This window comes from Colias philodice, chromosome 21 (assembly GCF_061535455.1).
Source record: "Colias philodice isolate Cphi_HAF_F1 chromosome 21, ilColPhil1 Martin Lab GWU primary, whole genome shotgun sequence".
NCBI lineage: Eukaryota > Metazoa > Arthropoda > Insecta > Lepidoptera > Pieridae > Colias > Colias philodice.
The window spans coordinates 6,174,457-6,195,720 of record NC_143106.1 but is presented as its reverse complement, the minus strand read 5'-3'; the positions used below and the strand labels follow the sequence as shown (position 1 = coordinate 6,195,720).

Sequence of the window (21,264 nt, the reverse complement as noted above, 5' to 3'; positions counted from 1 at the left end):
TGTATTTTTTTTCTATCGAGAAAATATCATGGAATCATGTTTCTAAAACGGTAGACGTATTGTGTTACTATTGAACTTTCTTGTCAAGAATTTTCATCACGACAACTTTAATAATATAAAAATTACGAAGGTTTAAAAAGGGCCGTAAATGTTAGAAAAATTAATTCATCACCTTAAACTAAACGGTAATGCTTGTTCCAGGAACGCTTACAGTAGAAGAGGTGTACAAAGACCGAGATCAGTTCGCGGGTCTTGTGCGCGAGGTTGCTGCGCCGGACGTCGGACGGATGGGCATCGAGATCCTCTCGTTCACGATCAAGGACGTATACGATGATGTCCAGTACCTGGCCAGCTTGGGGAAGGCGCAGACGGCGGCCGTGAAGCGGGATGCCGATGTGGGCGTGGCTCAGGCCAATAGAGACGCTGGTATACGGGTAAGTGGAGATGAAGAAGACTTTTAAAGTGATTTTTAGGAGTAGATGGCAGGTTGGGGAAGGCATAGGCGACGGCCGTAAAACCAGATGTTGATGAGGGTTTTGCGCAGACCATTAGAGATTCTTGTATACGGGTAGGTTTCGTACTCTCTGATGATGTTTAGGGGGTATTGAATGTGCAATATCTGGCGACCTTGGGAAAGGCGCAGATTGCTGATCTTTAATGAGCAGTTTATTTACATAGGTATCCTAAAAATTTTCATTCCAGTTTGATCAAGAGTATACATATTTTCGTCCCTTATGTGGTCTTCTTTACATACTTTGTTAATTTGCAACGACGCTGTAAGGACTGTATAATGACGTATGCCAAATTTATAATAAGCAAAGCCTTTAGAATGAAGTACACAATACAATACGACACACTTATCCTACTAACGAGCTTAATTAAAAATGTTTAAGCTACATAATCTCTCAACAACTCTCTGGCGTCACAAATTCTACATTGCCTCAAGGTCTAATCTAAAAGTCATTTTTTTAAGTCTGGCAACATATCCCATAGGAGTTTATTTGCGGCCAGTTCTTTTTACTGACACAAGGGTATAGCTCTTGTTTAATGTTCTTCTAATAAGCCAAAAGTTTGTATGGATATTACTTTAAAAGATGATGAACAGACGTGGCAGAAATTTGGTATGCCGGATACATCATGGTCCAAAATAAACTCCATTAATTTTTATGATTACCTTTAAAACATATTATGTAGATAAGGATACACATTTATAGACAATCAACATGAGTTCTAATTTCGTCCCTAATTCAAAGCATCGTATTAAGTGCTGCTTCCAAGAGCTTTAATGTAATATACTGCATACGTTTATTATATTATCAAAGAAAACTATGAAGTAAGGAAGCCTTTAAGAAAGTTCTTCTTTATACCCATATGTCATGTAAATGAAGCTGATAAAACAAGTCTTATGCGATTTTCGAAGACACGTTCTTATATTCCTTTGGAATTTTAATAACCCTATCGTTTGCAGTTTTCTTTGAAGCAGAAAATATGAAAGAACCTTTGTCTTACAAACCACTTGGGTATCTGTGTCGTAAATATAAGTAGTTGTAGATCAATATTGAGTCAAGTTCCTACAGCAGTCCGTTTGTCGCTTTAAACATATTTTTGTCTATTTTTTTATAGAAACGCTAATACATTAAATAACTTATAGGAATAATACTAATAAAGAACAATATTTTAGAACAAAAATAAACCTATGGATTTTTTTTTCTTAACCAAACGATTCATGGTTGTCTTTAACTGAAATATAACTATCTATTCCATTTCAAATACCAAAGCAATTGTTTATGAAAACCTAAATTGTGCTCAAATGCGGAAATACAATGATACGTTTGATCAGAATAGGTACTACGGAATGTACTACTATAATAAAATTATAGTAAGTACTTATAACAGACGGCGTTGTTTTGAATACAAGTCGAAACAGTGACTCATCTTAATCTCACATAATGTGGCAGATACTTATATATAAATGAACTTAAAATAACTTTTTGGTTGGTATTCATTTGACTAATTCCGGAAAATATTTCAGTTTTTACTGTTCAAATGAAAAATAATAATTTCCAATATGTTTTACGAATATATGTTACTGGTAATTTGTTTAATCCAGGTATTATATACAATACCTAGGCTAAGTATGGAATGCCTGGGGCGTTCTGGCGATGTATGAAATCACAGGCAAAGTATAAAATGAATAATTCATTTTTCATACATTCATTCATTTCATACATTACCTATATGTTTTAGGCATTCCATACAGTGCCAAGGTATTGTATAGAATACATTATATAGATTTCCGATAACATATACACAAAACTTATTTTAAATATTGCTAATTAACATTAGATTTGTAAAGGACAAAGTGTAGTTCAAGGTCAATATAATTAACCGCTTGTATTGGCCCCTGCTCCAATTAGGGACAAACAATGTAGTAGTTACGCTCTATGTGATTTTGATAGCTATCCTTACTAATATAATTAGGCTTAAGGCTAGTTGTTTGTGTCGGATTTGCTTGGGATGAAGGCATATAAAATGTATGTGTTCATTTAGATTTAAATTGCCATTTTTAATCTGTGAATTTGTTATAATTAATTGATACGTACTTTTAATTAAAGAAATTTTATCAAAGCTGATTGTAATAATACGTTTGTATTTTATCACATATATTGTAGTTAATAGGTAAGTACTTATTCCAAAAAAATATAGAAAATTTTTTTCTGAGTACCTAATTACTAAACTGACAATATAGGCAATATTTAATTAAATTAAATTCATGTAATATACATAATGTAAACGAAAACGCGAGTGCTAGCTTATCACGTATTAAATTAGGAAGCTCTCTAACTTGAAATCCTATTATTGTACCGAATATCGACTTACTAATAATAAACCTTCACAACAAAATATTGGATTATCCACTGAGTTGGTTGACCTACATTGCTTCTCAAAGAAATGTGGGTAACATTTATTTGTTTTTCGCAGGAGTGATTAAAGCAAAAACCTGCTACATTATTCATCGTAAAACACGAAAAATGAAGTTTATTTTGATAACTTATAAACTTGTTATAACTGTCACTATTGAGTTTTGAGACTGGTATATTAGTGTCCTCAAAAATTTTGAAATTTAAAAGTTTGTCGAAGTTCGAAGTATGCTTTACCCATATTTTTATATTTTTTGGCCGTAAATATTGACTTCAATTTTCACATAGAGTAACCAACTTTTTTATATGGATGATACCTACTCAGAAGTCTATGAAATAAACTTTCTGTTTCATAATGTAAATTATTATCGTTTAGTATCTAGTAGTGTATTAGAAATAATGTTGTTGGTGTTAAAGACAATGAAACACACCAATACACCAATAATATTAACATTCAACCCCTTCATGACTGTTCTTTATTGGATATACTGTATCTAAATATTCCACACTTTAGTCTACTAAATTCTATAATTGATTCTCGAGAAGTTGTAACAGAACAAAGACATTAAATTTAGGTCAATATCGATGACAAATATGTAGGTATACGTCACCTCAGAATTGGGCAATTTGCTATAATGGGCCATTGGAAGTGCCTCCGTATTTTCCTTTGATAATAATTGATGATTGCTCAGTGTTTGCAAATGACTCGGAGTTTTCACTTTTGTAATTTATACTTATATATAAGAGGATAATGTACTAAAGGGGATGAATTTGAATTTTTTACATGAAACGAATAAACTCAAAAACGGAAATCATTTAATCAGCGGAAAGCTGCATTATGGTTATGATTTATTTGTGTTTTTCCTGTTTGACCCGGGCAGGGCCGGAAATAGCACTCAGTAGAAGGTAGTTAAATTTCTAAGTAAATAATCCACACGTAATATACTTTCGCATGCATACGTTGGTAACAAGATTATATTAGTATTTTATTAATACTAGTTTTATAGTATTTTCTGGCTGGTGTGGGAATCAAACATAAGTTCAATAAAGTCCACTACTTTTCCCTGAGGACGTAGTGTCCGGATTGAGTTAATAGATTTACTCCGTATTCGATTTGACCACAAATATATGTGTTAAATTATATACGACAGTGTGCTGATCCCTCGGCGAATAAGCTGTATAGCAAACAATGGAATAAAGCCGCTTAACTTTAATCTATAACTATAATCATAAAATTATATTATGGTTATGATCAGTTAAGAGATAACGGAATAAAAAATTATGAATTATGAATAAACCAAAAAATTGAGAATTTTCATCTAGAAAAGTTCTCCTCATTAAACAAGATTATTTACAAATGGATGCAATTTATTCTAACACAAACATTTGCAAGCTCTGATGAATGGCGTCTAATCTATCCCGTTAAGCTGCATGTCACAGACAGCTCGGAAAGTTTTGTAAATGATCGCTGTGATAGACGGTTGATAAACGATGACAGTCAATCTGCTTACAATTCACTTTTTGTAACTTCCAGTCTACATCGGCGAAGTCAGTATGAAGTCCTTTAGTTTCCTTTGTTATTAGAAATTTATTCTTTCGTAACACGCTTTAATTGGCTGCACCTATATGTTTGTATTTTTAAATCTAGCCGACTCCTATAAACTTGATTTTGATCCACTTTAAACGGACATATTCAAACTTTGTACTCTCACCAAGGATCGATGACAATACAATAATTTCATGAATTTATCTTTTTGAAACGTGTATATTATTTTTTTACTATACTTATTACACACTAACTTGAGAAAGATATTTAAAGAATCGCTATTAATTTTCCAAGTGAAAAATACAAATATTATATACCTACAGACCCTGATGAGGATAAAAAAGATGTTAGAAGGTTTATGAGGTTATGATATGAAACCGATAAGGGTAGAGATCGTTTTACGATCTAATGCTATCGCAAGTATTATTGGATTACAAGTTCTTCCTAAACTTATATTTTAAGAGGGAAAAAAGTTTGGTAAAGTTTTAGGACAACATTTTCCCGATCCCTATAATAATAATAATAATAAGGGCGTAGGGATGTGACGACCCCATCGCCCACGGTTGGAATATCTATTGTTTACGTGACAATAGATATTCCACCCGTGCAGTCAGTCAACCCGCAGGACACCTTGTGGCGGGGTGTCGGGGAGTAGCGACCCTGCGGGAACCAAGTGCTCCCGGGGGAGGCCCCTGTCTTCATCTCCGGCTTGCCTTCACCGGCCGGTCGGAGTGAAGCCTGACGAGGACAGGACCCCCGCCTCTGGCTTGCCTTAACCGGCCGGCCAGAGTGGAGTCGCGAGAGCTTTTAGCTCAAAGGGTGGATGCGAATCGTAAGTGGCGAGTGGGCACGTGATGCTGGACCCTCAGGGAGCGCGTGATCGTAGTTTAAAGTCCAGGGACGCCTCTCCACCCTTAGCTGCTCACAATATGTTGCCCCCTTGTCGCACTATTGCAGCGACTTATTTCGGGGGCCCATACAGTGAGAGGGCGAGTCACCACCTGCCAACAATTTTTTGCTATATCTTAGTAGAAAGGCAGGTGCCATAGTCTTCCATAGTCCTTAATTCCGGTCCATTAACATCCCATTCCATAGCCCAGTTTATTTTATTCCCTTATCTTGCAATAGTCCTACATCGGCCGCGGACTGCCTAGGGCTGTATCTCTATAGTGCAGTCATGGGCAGGCTGCGGCTGGTGTCCCACAACACAGTAAAATTCTCGAAAGGGCCTCTGCGTGTTGGATCCGTGTCCCCACGTAAGCCTTCCAAAGATCCGGGTACCGTCCTTCTGGTGGTACCCGAGTATTATGGAACAGAGAAACATAATAATAATATAGCCTTTATTCAGATCACTTAGTACAATGTTTTTTATACTTATGTAAAGAACTAACATTAAAATTTTAAACTTAATAGATATGATAAAAATTTAGACTAATATTTGTTGTTTAGTTATCTTTCCTAGATCTGTTTGCCAGTCGGCAAAGGCCTCCTCCAACCTCTTCCATTCCTTTCTTTCTTGAGCCACTCTGTTCCATGTGGCTCCTGCCACTTGTCTAACGTCTTCGTCCCACCTTTTCTGTGGTCGGCCTCTTTTCCTTTTACCTTCCCTAGGGTACCACCATGTCACCCTTTTGCTCCACTTGTCGTGTCCTCTTACCAGGTGACCAGCCCATCGCCATTTGAGTCTTTTGATTTTGCTTATTACATCGGTAATTTTCGTTTTGTTTCTGATGACGATTTTTTTAATTCTGTCGGACTTTTTAATGTTGAGCATGCTCCTCTCCATTGCATTCTGGCAAGTTGCCAATTTGTTTGAGGTGGCCTGATTCAAGGACCATGACTGACACCCGTACGTAAGGACAGGTAGTATGCAGGTGTTATAAAGTTTGCTTTTTAGGTTTATATGGAGCTCTTTATCTTTCATAGCCTCTCTTAAACTCCAGTATGTTTTCCAGCCATTTGTAATTCTTCTGTCCACTTCCTTCTGCATAGGATCTTTTAGAGTTATGAGCTGCCCTAGATATATGTACTCGTCTGTATAGCTGATTTGAGTGCTTCCTAGATCTATAGTATGTTTGTACCCGTTTGTCATCACCCTAGTTTTTTCCGGATTCATTGCCAAGCCTACTCTCTCACTTTCTTTCGCAAGTTCCTTTATCATTCTGGTTAGGTCTTCTGCTGTTTTTGCCAGTAAAACTATGTCATCAGCAAATCTTAAGTGCGATAGCAGTTGACCGTCTATATTAATTCCGAGATGTTGATGTTGTGTGTTGTTGAACATCCCGATCCCTATACTTGCACATAAATTTAATTACAAAATAAACCATACTGTTTATGTAGTACTAGCTTTCCGCCCGCGGCTTCGCCCGCGTTTTCAAAGAAAAACCCGTTCCCGTAGGATTTCCGGGATAAAACCTATCCTATGTCCTTTCTCGAGTATCAAAATATCTCTATACCAAGTTTCATGCAAATTGGTTCAGTAGTTAAGGCGTGATTGAGTAACAGACAGACAGACAGAGTTACTTTCGCATTTATAATATTAGTATGGATTGTTGTACATTCCGTTAAATAAAAATAAATGTTGCGAATTATGAAATTTGTATTTCTTTATAAGTATATTAGACTATAGTGTTCCAATAGCAGATGGTATCTTCCACTTGTTGTTATCAATCTATACTAATATTATAAAGAGGAAAGGTTCGTAAATATGTATGTATGGTTTTCACGCATAAACTACTGGGCCGATTTTGATGAAATTTGGCACAGACAATCTTTAGACCGTGAGAAGGAACGTAGGTAACAACATTCTTTTCCCTGAGAAGGAATATAGGCTACCTTTTATTGCGAAATATGTACCACGGGCGAAGCCGGGGCGGACCGCTAGTGTTTCTAAAAAACAATATTTTATTTTCTAATGATTCGATCTATTATATAACTAGGTCTAATAATAAAATATCCTTTTATTGTTATAGGAAGCTGAATGTGAAAAGAACTCAATGGACGTGAAATACGCGATGGACACGAGGATTGAAGACAACGCGCGGATGTTCAAGCTGCAGAAGGCACATTTCGACCAAGAAGTCAATACTGCTGTAAGTACACACTCATAGCATTTATGTTGGATATAATATATTATAGTTATAATTACCAAAGACTCTTTTTTAAATAAATTGTGAAAATAGTATGAAATGCGGAATTTTTAATGGTTTTGGCTGTTTTATTTCAAGTTCGTATTTTATAGTATTTTATTATTTATATTAAAGGTGTGTATAATAAGAGAAATGCACAATACTTTTCTGATCATGATTGGATATTTCATTTATTTCATTATCAAAAACTTCATAATATATACTCTCTTTTCATAGTAAATCTTTCAAAAGTTTACGCAAACTGAACCCAGATATTATATAGGTTTTCGATATCAATTTTAAAATCCGCAATAACGTATGAATGGGTTCAAAAATGAACTATCGCATGAAATCGTGTATTTTTTATGACGTCGAATATGTAAGCTGATAAGATTTACAGGCATTGCAGTAAAACGAAATGTCATTTTGAATGTGGGGCGTCAAGGCGAGATATAGTATAATAATAGTCTTATTATCAGATGAATAAAGATAGTAATAATATTCGTTTTACGTAATTTAAATGCATTGTTTGTCCGTTTTGAGATTAAACTTATGTAATCTTAATTTGAATTTATTATGTAACATTTCTGTGATAATTAGGGAGTTGTAATTCTCAAGAAAGGAATACAATTTTAAAGAAAAACTTAACACAAAGTTGTAATGTAGGTATGAAGTACCTATAGCGAACCATAGTAAAATTAGCATTTGAAAAGGAATTATTTCTTTATAATACAATTTTAAATCTAATTTTTCTAGAAATTAAGTTCTTTTTGCTAAAATTAATTTGTATTACGAGGTTATGACTACAATGATTTTACGTTTTGAACAGAAATTTCACTTTTTTAGCAACAAACTAAGATTTGAAAAGAAACTTTGAAACGAAGAAACAAGGTCATACTTATTGTCTCTACAATAACGAGACATGTATTGTTTCCAGAAAGCCGAAGCTGCACTAGCCTATGAATTGCAAGCCGCGAAAATTAAACAGAAAATACGAAACGAAGAAATACAGATCGAGGTTGTGGAGCGTAGGAAACAGATTGAGGTATTAAAAATTGCAACTTTTATTTGGTTTATTTGCGTGTTTGTTGCTTGAAATCCTTTGTTATTCTGAGCAATTTTCAGAGATGTATTTTTTATTAGCTTTTCCCGTGAGATTTCCGGCATAAAACCTGTCCAAATAAATATATGTCCTCTGTTAGGTCACAAACTATCATTGTAGTATACTTCTTATTTGTTATACGTCTAAATCGGTTCAGTAGCTTAGGCGAAGAAACAGACAGACAGAAAGACCTATAGACAAGGTTTAGTAGGGATTTGCAGTACTTATATCATTTTGGTTGAGAAAATTAGAAATTGTTGCTGGATTTTTTTGTTCTTAAAATTGCAAATTACCAATAACGTTTGTAAAATTTCCTTGCAAACCTTCCATTATTCCTTAAAACTATTTAAACAATTTGTTGTGATATTACATAATACTATATTGATAATAAATAATACACTATATTGCATTACAGGTAGAACAACAGGAGATTATGCGTCGTGAGGAAGAATTGAAATCAACGGTTCGTCTGCCCGCTGAGGCTGAGGCTTACCGTCTACAAGCCATCGCAGAGGGAAAACGGTAAGGAGTTAATTCACAAATAAACTGAATATTGCCACTCATATAATAGGAGCATAAAAAGCAGACAAATCAATACTAAAATTACACTTATAATATTAACACTCATAGACAGGCATAAAAAAATAATAAATCATTGACTTTCAGCACACTTTTATTCAAACCTGAAATAGTAGACAACTTTTTAAATTATTGGCCATTTTACAAATTTGAATAAGTGCGATATATTTTTTTCTATTCTACGTCATAAAATGATCTTAGCACCACGAGAAAGCTTAAACATTTTTCTAGTGAGAGAACTCGATACACAGTAAAATTTCCTTCCATAACCCTAACAGTGGAAGGAAGAAGTGAAAGCAGATGCAGTGAGGATCAAAATGCTCAATCTAACATAGACATAGACAATAGACATATTTTCTAAATATTGTTCTCCATATATTTGTCCTTAAAAGGCCGGCAAAGCACAAATAACACTACCGGTATTACAAGTGTTTATTTGCGGTGGTGACCACTTAACAACCTGCCCCTTTGCTTGCTCTGACATAAAAAAACATAACAGTAAACTTTCCTTCCAGTACGCAAACGGTAGAAGCAGCCAAAGCAGACGCGGAGAGGATCAAAGTGCTCGGTCTAGCTGAAGCCACAGCTATCGGCGATGTGGGCAAGGCGGACGCGGAGCGCATGCTCGCTAAGGCGAAGGTGTACAAGCAGTATGGGGACGCGGCTATCATGGCACTCGTGTTGGAGGCTTTGCCTAAGGTACGAGAAGTTTTTTTTTATTGCGTTTGATCACATTCTCGCAAGATTTGTCCATCATATGATGATGCCTAGAATCCGTGCGGCACGACGATCGACGGAAGAACGGGGATAGTTTTATGTTTAGGGACAGTTTTAGTGATTTATGTTGTTGTTGAGATGTTGTGTTAATTTTTCTAGATGTGGAAGAAGATGCATTTTTCACCCTCTTTTTACTTTTAATTTCCGAAAGTATTATTCATTTTTTATACATCGAAAACCGCATGGGAAATTTTATTTTGTACCAAAATCAGGTAAAGTCCGGTCGCGGAGCAGGAAGAATTTCGTACATCAACCTGTTATTACCTGTCACTGTCACTCCCTTGTAAAAATAATGTGTCTTGCTCGCACAGGTGCAATGACCGCCGTCCTTAGGGATTGTAAACCTTTAACCTGAGAGCGTAAGGTTTGTGTTTGCTTGATTGGTGTCAGGTGTTCAATTATGATTTTGTGAATTCAAAATTTATAAGAATAAACCTCAAACTCTTTATGTCCTATCAAAATCCGCCAAAGTCGAAATCGCGTGATAGACTAACGTATTTCTGTAATATTGTACTTACATATTAAATTATTTTTTGAAAAATAAGGTCATAAAGAAGTTTCACTTCTTATGTGTGTACACGCACACTTTTTTTTATATAATATATCGTTGTTATTGAAAAAGTTAAAATGTAACTAACTAATAAGTATTGTAAATGAATAAAGGACATTTATTTATTAAATTAGTAAAAAACATTTTCTCCTCCAAATATTTCATGTAAACTGCACTTCATTCAAAAATGTTTGTGACCACTGACAGTAGGTAAAGAGGTCATTGTACGAAATTCTTTCTGCTCCGCGACCGGACTTTAGTATACCAATTTCTGAAATACAATCCGAACCTTATTTCTGTCATAAAAGTTACACGTCGCAAATCACGCCGAAGTACCAAAGCTTTCTTAATTTTAAGCTTTTTTAATGTGTTTTTGCTACGTCTAATACGTTCCAAATGTTTGCAGATTGCGGCAGAAGTATCTGCGCCCTTAGCCAAAACGGACGAGATAGTGCTAGTGGGAGACAACGGTGCGACGGGTGAAGTGGCCCGGCTCGCGGGAGGCATCCCGCCCGCCGTGCGCTCGCTCACCGGCCTCGACCTCAACCAGGTGCTGCAGCGCCTGCACCCGCGCACAGGTGAGCCCTAAACAGGTAACTGCTATAAAACAGGCAACCAATCAGTTGGCAACAGGATGTTGGTGATCGCTTACCAACAGGTAGCCCACGTTTTTTTTAAGCTATTGCATAGCTTCTATCGCTGGCCTTGAGCGCGGGGACCGAATCGAGAAATTCCGTAACGAAAAAACCTCACGCTCCCCACTCCGACGGACACGGAGGTGTGGCTTGAAGGCATGCTATGCAATAGCTTTACCGCGGCAGTCCACACGTCCACACGTTTTTTAGGGTTCCGTACCTCAAAAGGAAAAAACGGAACCCTTATAGGATCACTTTGTTGTCCGTCTGTCCGTCCGTCCGTCCGTCCGTCCGTCCGTCTGTCAAGACCCTTTTTCTCAGGAACGCGTGGAGGTATGAAGCTGAAATTTATATCAATTACTCAGGTCTACTGTCCCTTGAAGCTGTGAAAAAATCAAACTTCTAAGCCAACGCAATCAAAAGATACAGCCGTTTATGCCGCAAATTTTCGACACTTGCAAGGGAATCAAAACCTACAGGGTGCTTCCCGTGAACTCAGAATCTTGAAATTTGGTACGAAGCAACGTCTTATAGCATAGATAAAGGAAAAATTACGAAAACCATAAATTTTTAGTTACATCACATAATATATTTTTTTTTAATAATTTTAAACCCATTTCCGCGCGTAGAGGTATTAAATTGAAATTCATACCAAATACTCAGGTCTATAATACCTTTAAGCTGTAACAAAATCAACTTTGTAAACCTTGCAGGTTTGTACGGAACCCTCGGTGCGCGAGTCCGACTCGCACTTGGCCGGTTTTTTTTTTGGTGGGAAAATCTTGCCATGCCCCCCGGGGAAGGAGTTATATCGTATTCTTACCGACTAAAACCTCACTGTGTTCCGACGAGCTGTTTAAATGATGGGGCCACATGTTTGATTGGAATTCTTCCGCAAACCAGTTCCATTGATACATGAACAAAATAAGCAGCACCCCAACACAAGTGCTGCACGTGATGTGGCATTTTTGGTAAGATGAAGAAGGGGAAAGCAGGCGGGAAAGCCCGCCAAAGCAATCGAATTTATTCTATTCTTTCAGTTTTATGTGTCTAAGGGACACACCGCGCGCCACGAGTGGCTGAGTTGGTCAGGCATCCGCCCCGGAATGGCGCGAAAGGATGCGGGTTCGAGTCCCGCCTCGTGATCGAATTTTTATATTCTCTATAAATTTATATTTATAAAGCATTTGAATGCCATAAAACCAAAAATATAAATTCAACAAATCCTATATTATTTTTGTTTTCAGGAAAATAAGCTAGGAAAATAAATAATCAGTCTATCACGGATACTCAGACATACCTTTTTGTTACAGAAGAGTCTCCACTCTCTGCTGCCAGTAAGAAGAAAGAAGTGACAGCTTGCTAAATTATTAATTTTAATAATTTATTACACTCGAATGTAATGCAATGCACAATATTGTTTATTATTTTATGTTTACGATGTGTTTATTTCATTTTATTCAGAGGTATATTCGAGTGCAAAATACTCCAGCACAATATAATTAATATATTTTTTAATTGTAACACGTATCCACCGATATTTTATTTAGTGACTATAAATAGGTTTGACCAAAGTTTAACTTTGCAGTATTTGATTGCCCCATTCGTTCAGAAATATAAGGTTTTCTTAGAAAACTATTCGTAATTCCAATGCTTTATGTCTCGGAGACTTGATATTTTTGCATATTATTTTATTTTTATTTAATAAAGTAAGACATGCGTTACCACACTAAGAAGTATTTTTATACGAACAAAGTATAGATAGAGTGTACCACTAAGATGATATCTCATTTTCTATTTATATTTGTCGGAATTTCTAGATGTAGTCACTTAAATGTAGATTTTGTACTTGTATTTAATCTTGGGTGTTCTGCGCAAGACACTGCCTTTTAGGTGTAACTCGTAACATTAGTTACGGAATTTGATTATTTCAAAATTGTGTTCAATATAACGTGGTTGGGGATAACACATTTTTCAAAAGGTTTGAAGATGAAAAGAATCTCAAATATCGTCAAAATGTGTATTTTCTTTTTTTTTCGGTTCTCATGATCATTTTAGTCAATAGGTGTCTTTTATATAGGTACCATTTTTCTTGCTCAATATGAATATCCTTTTTTATCGGGCTTTTGAAATTAATTATAACTATAAGTATTCTTATTTTATTCACTTCAACATGAGATTCTTAATATATATATTTTTTTAATTATGTGTTATTTCTTTACCACGTTATATTTGTGAATCACTTGTCGACATGATTGTATTTTGATGTTGTGTGATTTTGAATATTAATGAATTGTTCATTATTTAATTAGTTTCGTGTGTAAATTCGTGACTTTTATATTTATCTGGTGTATTGAAAATTGAAATGTATAATTTGAAATAAATTGAGTGTCAATTTATTTTGTTGTTTTATTTTAATACCTTACCCGGTGCCTTATAAATTCTTATCCACTAGGTAATCTTAGAATATAAGAAAAGGTTACTTCAGCAATAAATTTCTACTTTAATTCTAAATATTTTATTAAATTTACAATTTCAATATTTATATTTATTTTTATTATTAATTAATACATTTTATTTAAGTCCCAAATGAGGATTGTGTAACTCGCCTCGTATGTTCGTCTTCATGAGCTGTAATTATAAAAAATATATATATGCATTACATACAAGTTACTATAAGAAACATAATGAATTAAATAAAAGCTAATATGTAATACATAATTTTATTTTTATAATAAACTGGCGGTCCGCCCCGGCTTCGCCCGTGGTACATATTTACGTTTTCTCTACATAAGAACCATCCTCGTACTTCAAGGAATATAATAAAAAAAGAATTATCTAAATCGGTTCAGCCGTTCACACGTGATGCCGTGACAATACACACACACACAAATGCTCGCAATGACGCACTCACTACAACACAAAGAATATACAATAAAGAATTTTTTTAAATTTTCACTAAAAAAATAAATGAAATACTTTATTCTTTATAAAGATAAGATATATTACCTCGATTTTTTCTGCATAAGAAAGTTCTATCTTACTAAGAACATAAGAAAGTTTAGCTTGCGCTGCCTCTGACGTCATGTCATAGGCGGGTACTACGCCGCATTCTATTAGTAACTGAAAATCATTAGAAACAGTATGTAAACTATTGTAAAACAATAATTTAACAAAATAATGTGTCTGTGAATGCATAAAAACATTATACTTTAATTTCAAGTATGAATACTAAAGAAGAAGTTATATGGGCAGAAACTATTGCAATTTTTTGTACATATAATAGAGGTATACATATTATTAGGTAACTTACCAGACCAGTTTCATACAGCGGCTTTCCATGCACCATACCATTAACACATTGCGTCACGTTTACTACGAGGACGTTGTTCTTCACCGCTCTCTCTATTTCTGCGTAGATTTCTTTGCGTTTTATTGGAATGTTTCCATTACCGTATGTTTCCAGAACAATACCTGGAAATAGGTTTAATTTAAAACTGTGATATCAATTCCTTGTAAACATAATAGAAAAAGCCGCTAAACTATATTATATTATATATACATAATTTATTAAGTAGAGAAAAAATCTTTGCACGTTCTTAATTTCTAGAAGGTAGTCTTTGTTGAGTTGTAATATAGTTCATTTTCCTATTATAGCGATCAAATTGTTCGCAATAAGAACTTTTGTACCATAACATAGACTTCTGTGACATCTAAAGTTACAGCAATTTAATTAACTAATGAAAAATCCTTAACCTTAAATCTTAGAATTTACTGGCAATAAAAGTAACATTAGATCATTGCATGCAGAGGCAACTACGTAATCCTAAATTTCTTGTCTAAACCAACCGAATTAAAAATACATAAAATATCTACCTTCCATGCCTTCAAACACAGCTCTTATAATCGCTGGTGTTATAGTAGGTGTGACTTTCAACAAATAAATCTTTGTGCACAATTTGTCATGCAGTATACATTCATTTGGTACAGATTGGTGTAACAGCATCTTAGGATCAATATCTATTGTTGTTTTAGCTTCTAGTAATGGCGGGAAATTGGGAGAGTCGAAAGCGTAGATGCGTGTGTTTGATACCTTTTTTACTCTGGGAATTAAAAAATATAATATAAGTATGATATGATATGATTTGTAAATGAAAAAATGTAGAGACTATACAAAAATGTGTTTGTAAATACTTTTTATTACTTTGTTTCCTGAAAACTTAATAGGTAGGTACTTGTATTATTTAATCATCCATATCTCGATGATCAAATATAAATCATAGCATTTTATGCGGTGATTCAGATCATGAGTTTTCCTTACATTTGTATGCTTCTAAATTAAATTCACTGTCGAAAAAAAATGTTTAAAAAAAATGAATACAGTTCCTTAGCTGTACTCAATTGTGACTTCTAAATCACACACACCTCGTTCCTCTGAAGAGCTTACATCCAAAGAATACGGTTATTTCTGGTATATACTGTGTGGCTGCGATCAGGAGTGCGCACAAAATGTTGTTGTTGCCGTCACTACGGGGTTGGAAAATTGGGACCTGAAATTACGTGAATAAAAAATTAAAAAATATATACCTATTATATTAAATATTCCGACGATACAAACAACGACGACGACATTCATCAATAAAATAATTTTAATGAAGAAACTTTTTTTAAATACCTTTTCCTTTTCTCGCTAACATCTCTAATGAAAATTTAGGTACATATTACAAGTTGAAAAGAGTTTCTTTGTCGTGTCTGAGTGTATAAAAATATTTTAAGAAGAAGTTTATTTATCAGAGTCACTTGTAAATTTAAATTCATTCACAAATCACGTCTTCTATTGTTATGCTTATCATATTGTAGGTTTCTATTTATTAACACTATTCATACTAATCATTTACATAGATTATAAGGACATTTAAATTCTAATATTCATTCACAGAGTAAAAAAGTACAAAGTTATATACGAAGAGTTTCAGATAGAAACAATAAAAATTTTAAAATTACGAGCTTTGTTTTAAGGATATTATGTATACTTTGGTTTTCTAATTTATTTATCAATAATACATTTTCTTTTCTGAAAATTTCTATTAAAGTTATTTTATTATTATTCAGCAGATCATTTTAATTAGATATTGCAAATATGTATGTCAACGCACAAAGATAAATAAGGTACACGAATGATGAAGTAATCAATACAAATGCTTCAACCATATTAATCTCATCCTAATTAGGATAACAAACAGTACATTGTATCATATACAATTTAAATATGTTATGTAATGATCTATTATCTACTTTTAAAATAGATTTAGTTCTTTCGATGAATACTGATGGATTGCATTCATTATCATTTGTGTTGTGAATAATATATAGTTTAGTTTTAACAAAACACTTTTGACTTCTTTTAAGCAATTTCTTTAATTAAGTATTTAATAAATAACTCGTGGTGACACCTACTTGATCCTAATGTATGTAGAGATCCTAGTGTATTTTTTTTATTACGTAACTAGATGAAAGTAACTAACTTAAAGTAAACATTCATGATAACTGAATAGTAATACCTATCAAATGCAATCTCATAATATTTTTATGTAAACAAGTAAATATAACATCTATTTGACTAAAAATGTAAATTAATTCCCAAACCTGAGCTCCAGTAAGGACTACAGTCTTGCCGACTGTTTCCAGCATAAAGGACAATATGGACGCTCCATACGCCATCGTGTCCGTGCCATGAAGTACCACGAAACCATCATAGTCGTGGTAATATTTCTGGAAACATTAAAATTAATTAAATATACCTATGTAGTAGATATGTCTGGGTATGAATAAAATGATAGATTCTTTGCTGATTCTAATCGATAGATAGTTTTAAGATTTCCACCATTATTATGTACAAATAACTAACTATATATATTTATTTAATCTAAAAAAATATTCAATTATTTCTACAATAAAGTCACCTATCATAATTTATATGCAAGATAGGAAAACAATGCAAGTATTTCACATGATATGGAGTCAGGTAACAGGTTAGTCTTAACATGTTATTTGTTATGACTTATTGATTGTTACCTCATTGGCAGTCGTGTGCGAAATGATGGCAAAAAAAAGGTAGGTACGAGTAATAAGCCTAAACATAAAACACCTCTTCCGAAAGTAAAATCGCATGAATGAATTATCATGATAAGATTATTATTTTATTTATGATTATTTTATTAATATTATCCATGATATTATCATAACTCTATAAGAGGAGAATATTAGAATATTATCGCTTTTTATAGCTTTTATCGAATAAATATAATATTTAATTATTATTTTATGAAGACAAATTTATGAAGATTAAAGAAGACAAACGCAACAAAACTTAAAGATGGTGAAAAAATGAGGTAAAATAAAAAGAAATCATATTTTGGAAACTTAGACTTCTATTACTATATAATCCAGTCCAATTTTCGATAAAATAATTTTATTAACTAATGTGATATGCCTAAGTATAGAGACATAATAAATATACAGAAACCTTAATATCCCTCGCTATTTTGAGCCAATCGTCGGTCATAAAATCTGACGAATCTTTCAGTTCATCATATTCTAGTATCTTGTAAAGCACCTTTATATCTGTGTCTTTGCCATCTAAAAGTAAAAAATGTAGGGCATTATTTATTAATAATGTTATTCAATTGAAAACAGGAATCTAGAGCAAATAGTCAAAGCAGGAATCTCTCTGCTTGATTATAAGTTGGAACTAATTACGATAAATCATCAGGAAGCGTAAAAACTATCGTAAACTTTCTAGAATTTATACAAAATATTATTAAAAAAAAAATTATTTACAGAACTAACTTGTGACTAACTGTAATTAATGTTATGATAAAATATGTCAACAAAATATATGTCTAGGTACATATATTTTGTTATTTTTTTAGTTTGTATAAATAAAGCAAGATTATACAATAAAAATTATTTAGATGTAGGTGAGTATTTTCTGCGAGATATGAGAGTGTGAACTCTGTTATCTGTATTAATTGTTTATCCTAAAACAAATTAATCATCAAACCACTTATTCTTTCCTAAGATGAAAAGTAAATACATACCTAATATCTAAGATAGAATGAAAATGTAAAAGTTAATAATAATTGTGTAACATTTTGTGGAAAATTCTTGTTCATAGAGCTACAAATAAACATCAATCAACATTTTTTTCAAACGTTATTTTTCGTGACCTATTTTTATATCCTTTCCAATAGGGATAAATTATTGTCTAATGAAAGTCTTTTTTTTTTTTTTTTTTTTTTGTGGTGTCTCTCAATGTTAGCCAGAAGGGCTTCTACATTTTAACGCGGACGCGGGGGTGAACTGAAGGTTCACCCTGGTAGCGACATGCACAAGGGCGTCCCCCCTTGACGGGGACCACGAACCTCGGCTTGAGCTGTCGCTTGAGTGGAGGAGGCCAGAAGGGCCCTAATCGGACGGGAATAATGAAAGTCAAAAAATAAGTTTAATATACAAAAGAAATAATCCCAATATTCCTTATTACCTGGTAGAGCGAGGTATTCCTGTCTGTCTGTCTTAGCAAGACGCTTTTCCCAATATTCATTGTCATGTAGTTGAGACAGTTTTCTGATGACTCGGTGTTCAATATTCTTCTGTGGAACCAATACTGAAACCAAACATAATAATATAATAATACTATACTCGTAGGTAACTAAACCCGATAAGGTTTTTCATTTATTTATTTAATAGCTTTTTGTACCTCTTATAGCCGCTCATATGCTTGAGAAAAAAAAAATGACCCCTTACTTAGCTACGTGCATCCACAGTTGCAAAAACACGATCGAGAATCTTGTTTCGCGCAACTGTGGTTGCAAAGCGACTTTCTTATTTCAATTGATTATAAACTCTATTTCATACTCTCAGAGTCTAATTTTTACGTATTTAAACCAAAGACAACTAATTGATTCGTCTATTTCTACCCAGTACTACCAACCTTTCAAACAGAATTTTGGGAATATCTTAGTTTGTATCTTACGTGTCTTACAAGGAAGTGTTAAAATATGCCGTAATTGTTGTATTTTATTGATTTCTACTCGTGTTTACTTACCAGATTATTCTCTAACATGTGTTTTATTGTTATAAAGTAATATTTTAGTGACCGTTGTAATAAATATGTAATAAAGACGACTTTAAAAGTTAGTAGACTTTAGACGATTTCATAACTTTTTAAGGTATACGGTAATCATATATTGTAAAAATAACACAGTTTTGTATAGTATTATTTCAATAGCAATCGATTACAGTCAATATACCTATTTGAAGTGCTCCTCTCGCGGAAGTCATAAATTAAGTTTTAATAGCGGTGCGTCGAACGCGCGGCGCACGTTCCAGAGCACTAGCAAAGTAGGCTACCTTTATTTTTTTCGCAAGCTATTTCGTATTTTATTTTTGCAACTGTGGTTGCGCAAAGCATATGAGCGGATAGCTATTAAAAAAAGCAATTACTTTTATAGATAACTAGCGGTCCGCCCCGGCTTCGCCTGTGGTACATGTTTACGTTTTCTCTACATAAGAACCATCCTCGTACTTCAAGGAATATAATAAAAAAAGAATTATCGAAATCGGTTCAGCCGTTCTCGAGTTATGCGCTTACCAACACATTTTGCGATTCATTTTTATATATAAGAAGATAGACTTAAAGATTCAGTTAATAAATAAATATATGTAATTAGTAAAAAAGGCGAACTTAGTGCCCATAAGCGGTCTTAGATAAAGGATAAAAATATATAAAACAAAAATGTTATGCACACATATATACAGGGTGTCCCACTATTGGTATACTAAGCGCGAAGGAACTTGTAGTTTTGCATACACTGATCACGTAAAAAATACTTTTGAAAAAAATTACGTCCAAAATTTTTTGCTAAATTTTTCCTGAAAATCCATGTTTTCTTCTCTAGCTTCGCGCAGCCGGCATATACCGCTTCTCTAATATGAGCATTTTATCTATGAAAACATAATCTTAAACGATAGCTCACGTGCTGGTGGCAAAGTTGAGCGGCTCGCTTGTTATGGGTGTACACATAGAGTTTTAAGAATTCATCTATTTGAAAAAAAAATGCGTCTGGAATTTTTTAATTATTTTTTACGTACTCAGCGTATGCAAAACTATAACCTCCTTTGAGCTTAGTATACCAACAGTGGGACACCCTGTATATTTATGTTATATCTTTGTACAGTAGCCTCTATACACGTGGACCTTGTTAATTGGCCATTCGAAATTTTTATTCATAAATTGAATTTTTATGTTATTAATTATTATTAATTATATTCAAATTTGATTCAAAATCCCGTTCAATATTTTTTTTCTCTAGAGTAACAAACTCCCGTACAACCATACATATATAATTTTAGGAGGATATTTGTTGTTACCTACTAAGTAACTACGTATTAGTCTAAATATTTTATCTTTAAACACAATTAAATATAACATTGTATATGTAAGTATATACCTAACATTTAAAGTAAATTATCACTATGCAAATGAGAAAAACAAACAAATATATAAATAATATTATATTAACACTATTTACCTCCTTTCTCATTTTTCAGCATTCCAAAGGTACCACCAGTGTATATAACCAAAATTCTTTTTTCAACCATTTTTTTTTAATTATTTTTACTGTCACAAGACACGCACTCAGTCGCACAGCTCAATACAATATGTTCATAGTTGACACTAAGGTTGACACTATGTACGAATGTAATAATTAAATATTTGTCTCTACATAATATACAGGGTGTAATCGTTAAGTGTGCACAGGCGATTATTCCAATAGTTATATTGCAGATGTCTAAACTTTATACGGACATCGAAAGCCCTTTTCCTAATGAGTAAAATGACAACAATAACTTTTTTTTTAAATAAAACGGGAAATATCCAAAAAATTTACACCAAACACTACCATACATTTAGTATGAGAATATATGACTATCCTAAACATGTAATATGAAAAATTTTGGTTC

At 33.5% G+C, this 21,264-nt stretch overlaps 2 protein-coding genes across 5 annotated transcripts in view; one reads left to right on the top strand and one right to left on the bottom strand.

The window, feature by feature from the left end:
* The window catches only part of Flo2 (flotillin-2), a 236,811-nt gene extending 223,174 nt beyond the window's left edge, over positions 1–13,637 (top strand). For 3 of the 4 annotated variants that reach the window (XM_089708741.1, XM_089708742.1, XM_089708743.1), the window contains exons 4-10: positions 202–434; positions 7,440–7,559; positions 8,533–8,640; positions 9,113–9,219; positions 9,792–9,975; positions 11,010–11,181; positions 12,552–13,637. In XM_089708741.1, the coding sequence (XP_089564867.1) occupies positions 202–434; positions 7,440–7,559; positions 8,533–8,640; positions 9,113–9,219; positions 9,792–9,975; positions 11,010–11,181; positions 12,552–12,604 (977 nt within the window). In that variant the 3' untranslated portion in view covers positions 12,605–13,637. Of the gene's footprint in view, positions 1–201; positions 435–7,439; positions 7,560–8,532; positions 8,641–9,112; positions 9,220–9,791; positions 9,976–11,009; positions 11,197–12,551 lie in introns of all 4 variants that reach the window. The other variant, XM_089708744.1, reaches the window with a different exon arrangement.
* Positions 13,638–13,740: 103 nt separating this feature from the next.
* Positions 13,741–20,996, bottom strand: LOC149478948 (L-asparaginase-like). Its single transcript, XM_089708509.1, has 9 exons — positions 20,832–20,996; positions 18,782–18,904; positions 17,765–17,877; positions 16,885–17,010; positions 15,664–15,788; positions 15,115–15,341; positions 14,552–14,712; positions 14,248–14,361; positions 13,741–13,869 (listed from the first exon to the last, which is right to left on the bottom strand). The coding sequence occupies exons 1-9, from the start codon at positions 20,899–20,901 to the stop codon at positions 13,813–13,815; spliced, it is 1,116 nt and encodes a 371-aa protein (XP_089564635.1). The 5' UTR covers positions 20,902–20,996; the 3' UTR covers positions 13,741–13,812.
* Positions 20,997–21,264: the final 268 nt, after the last annotated feature.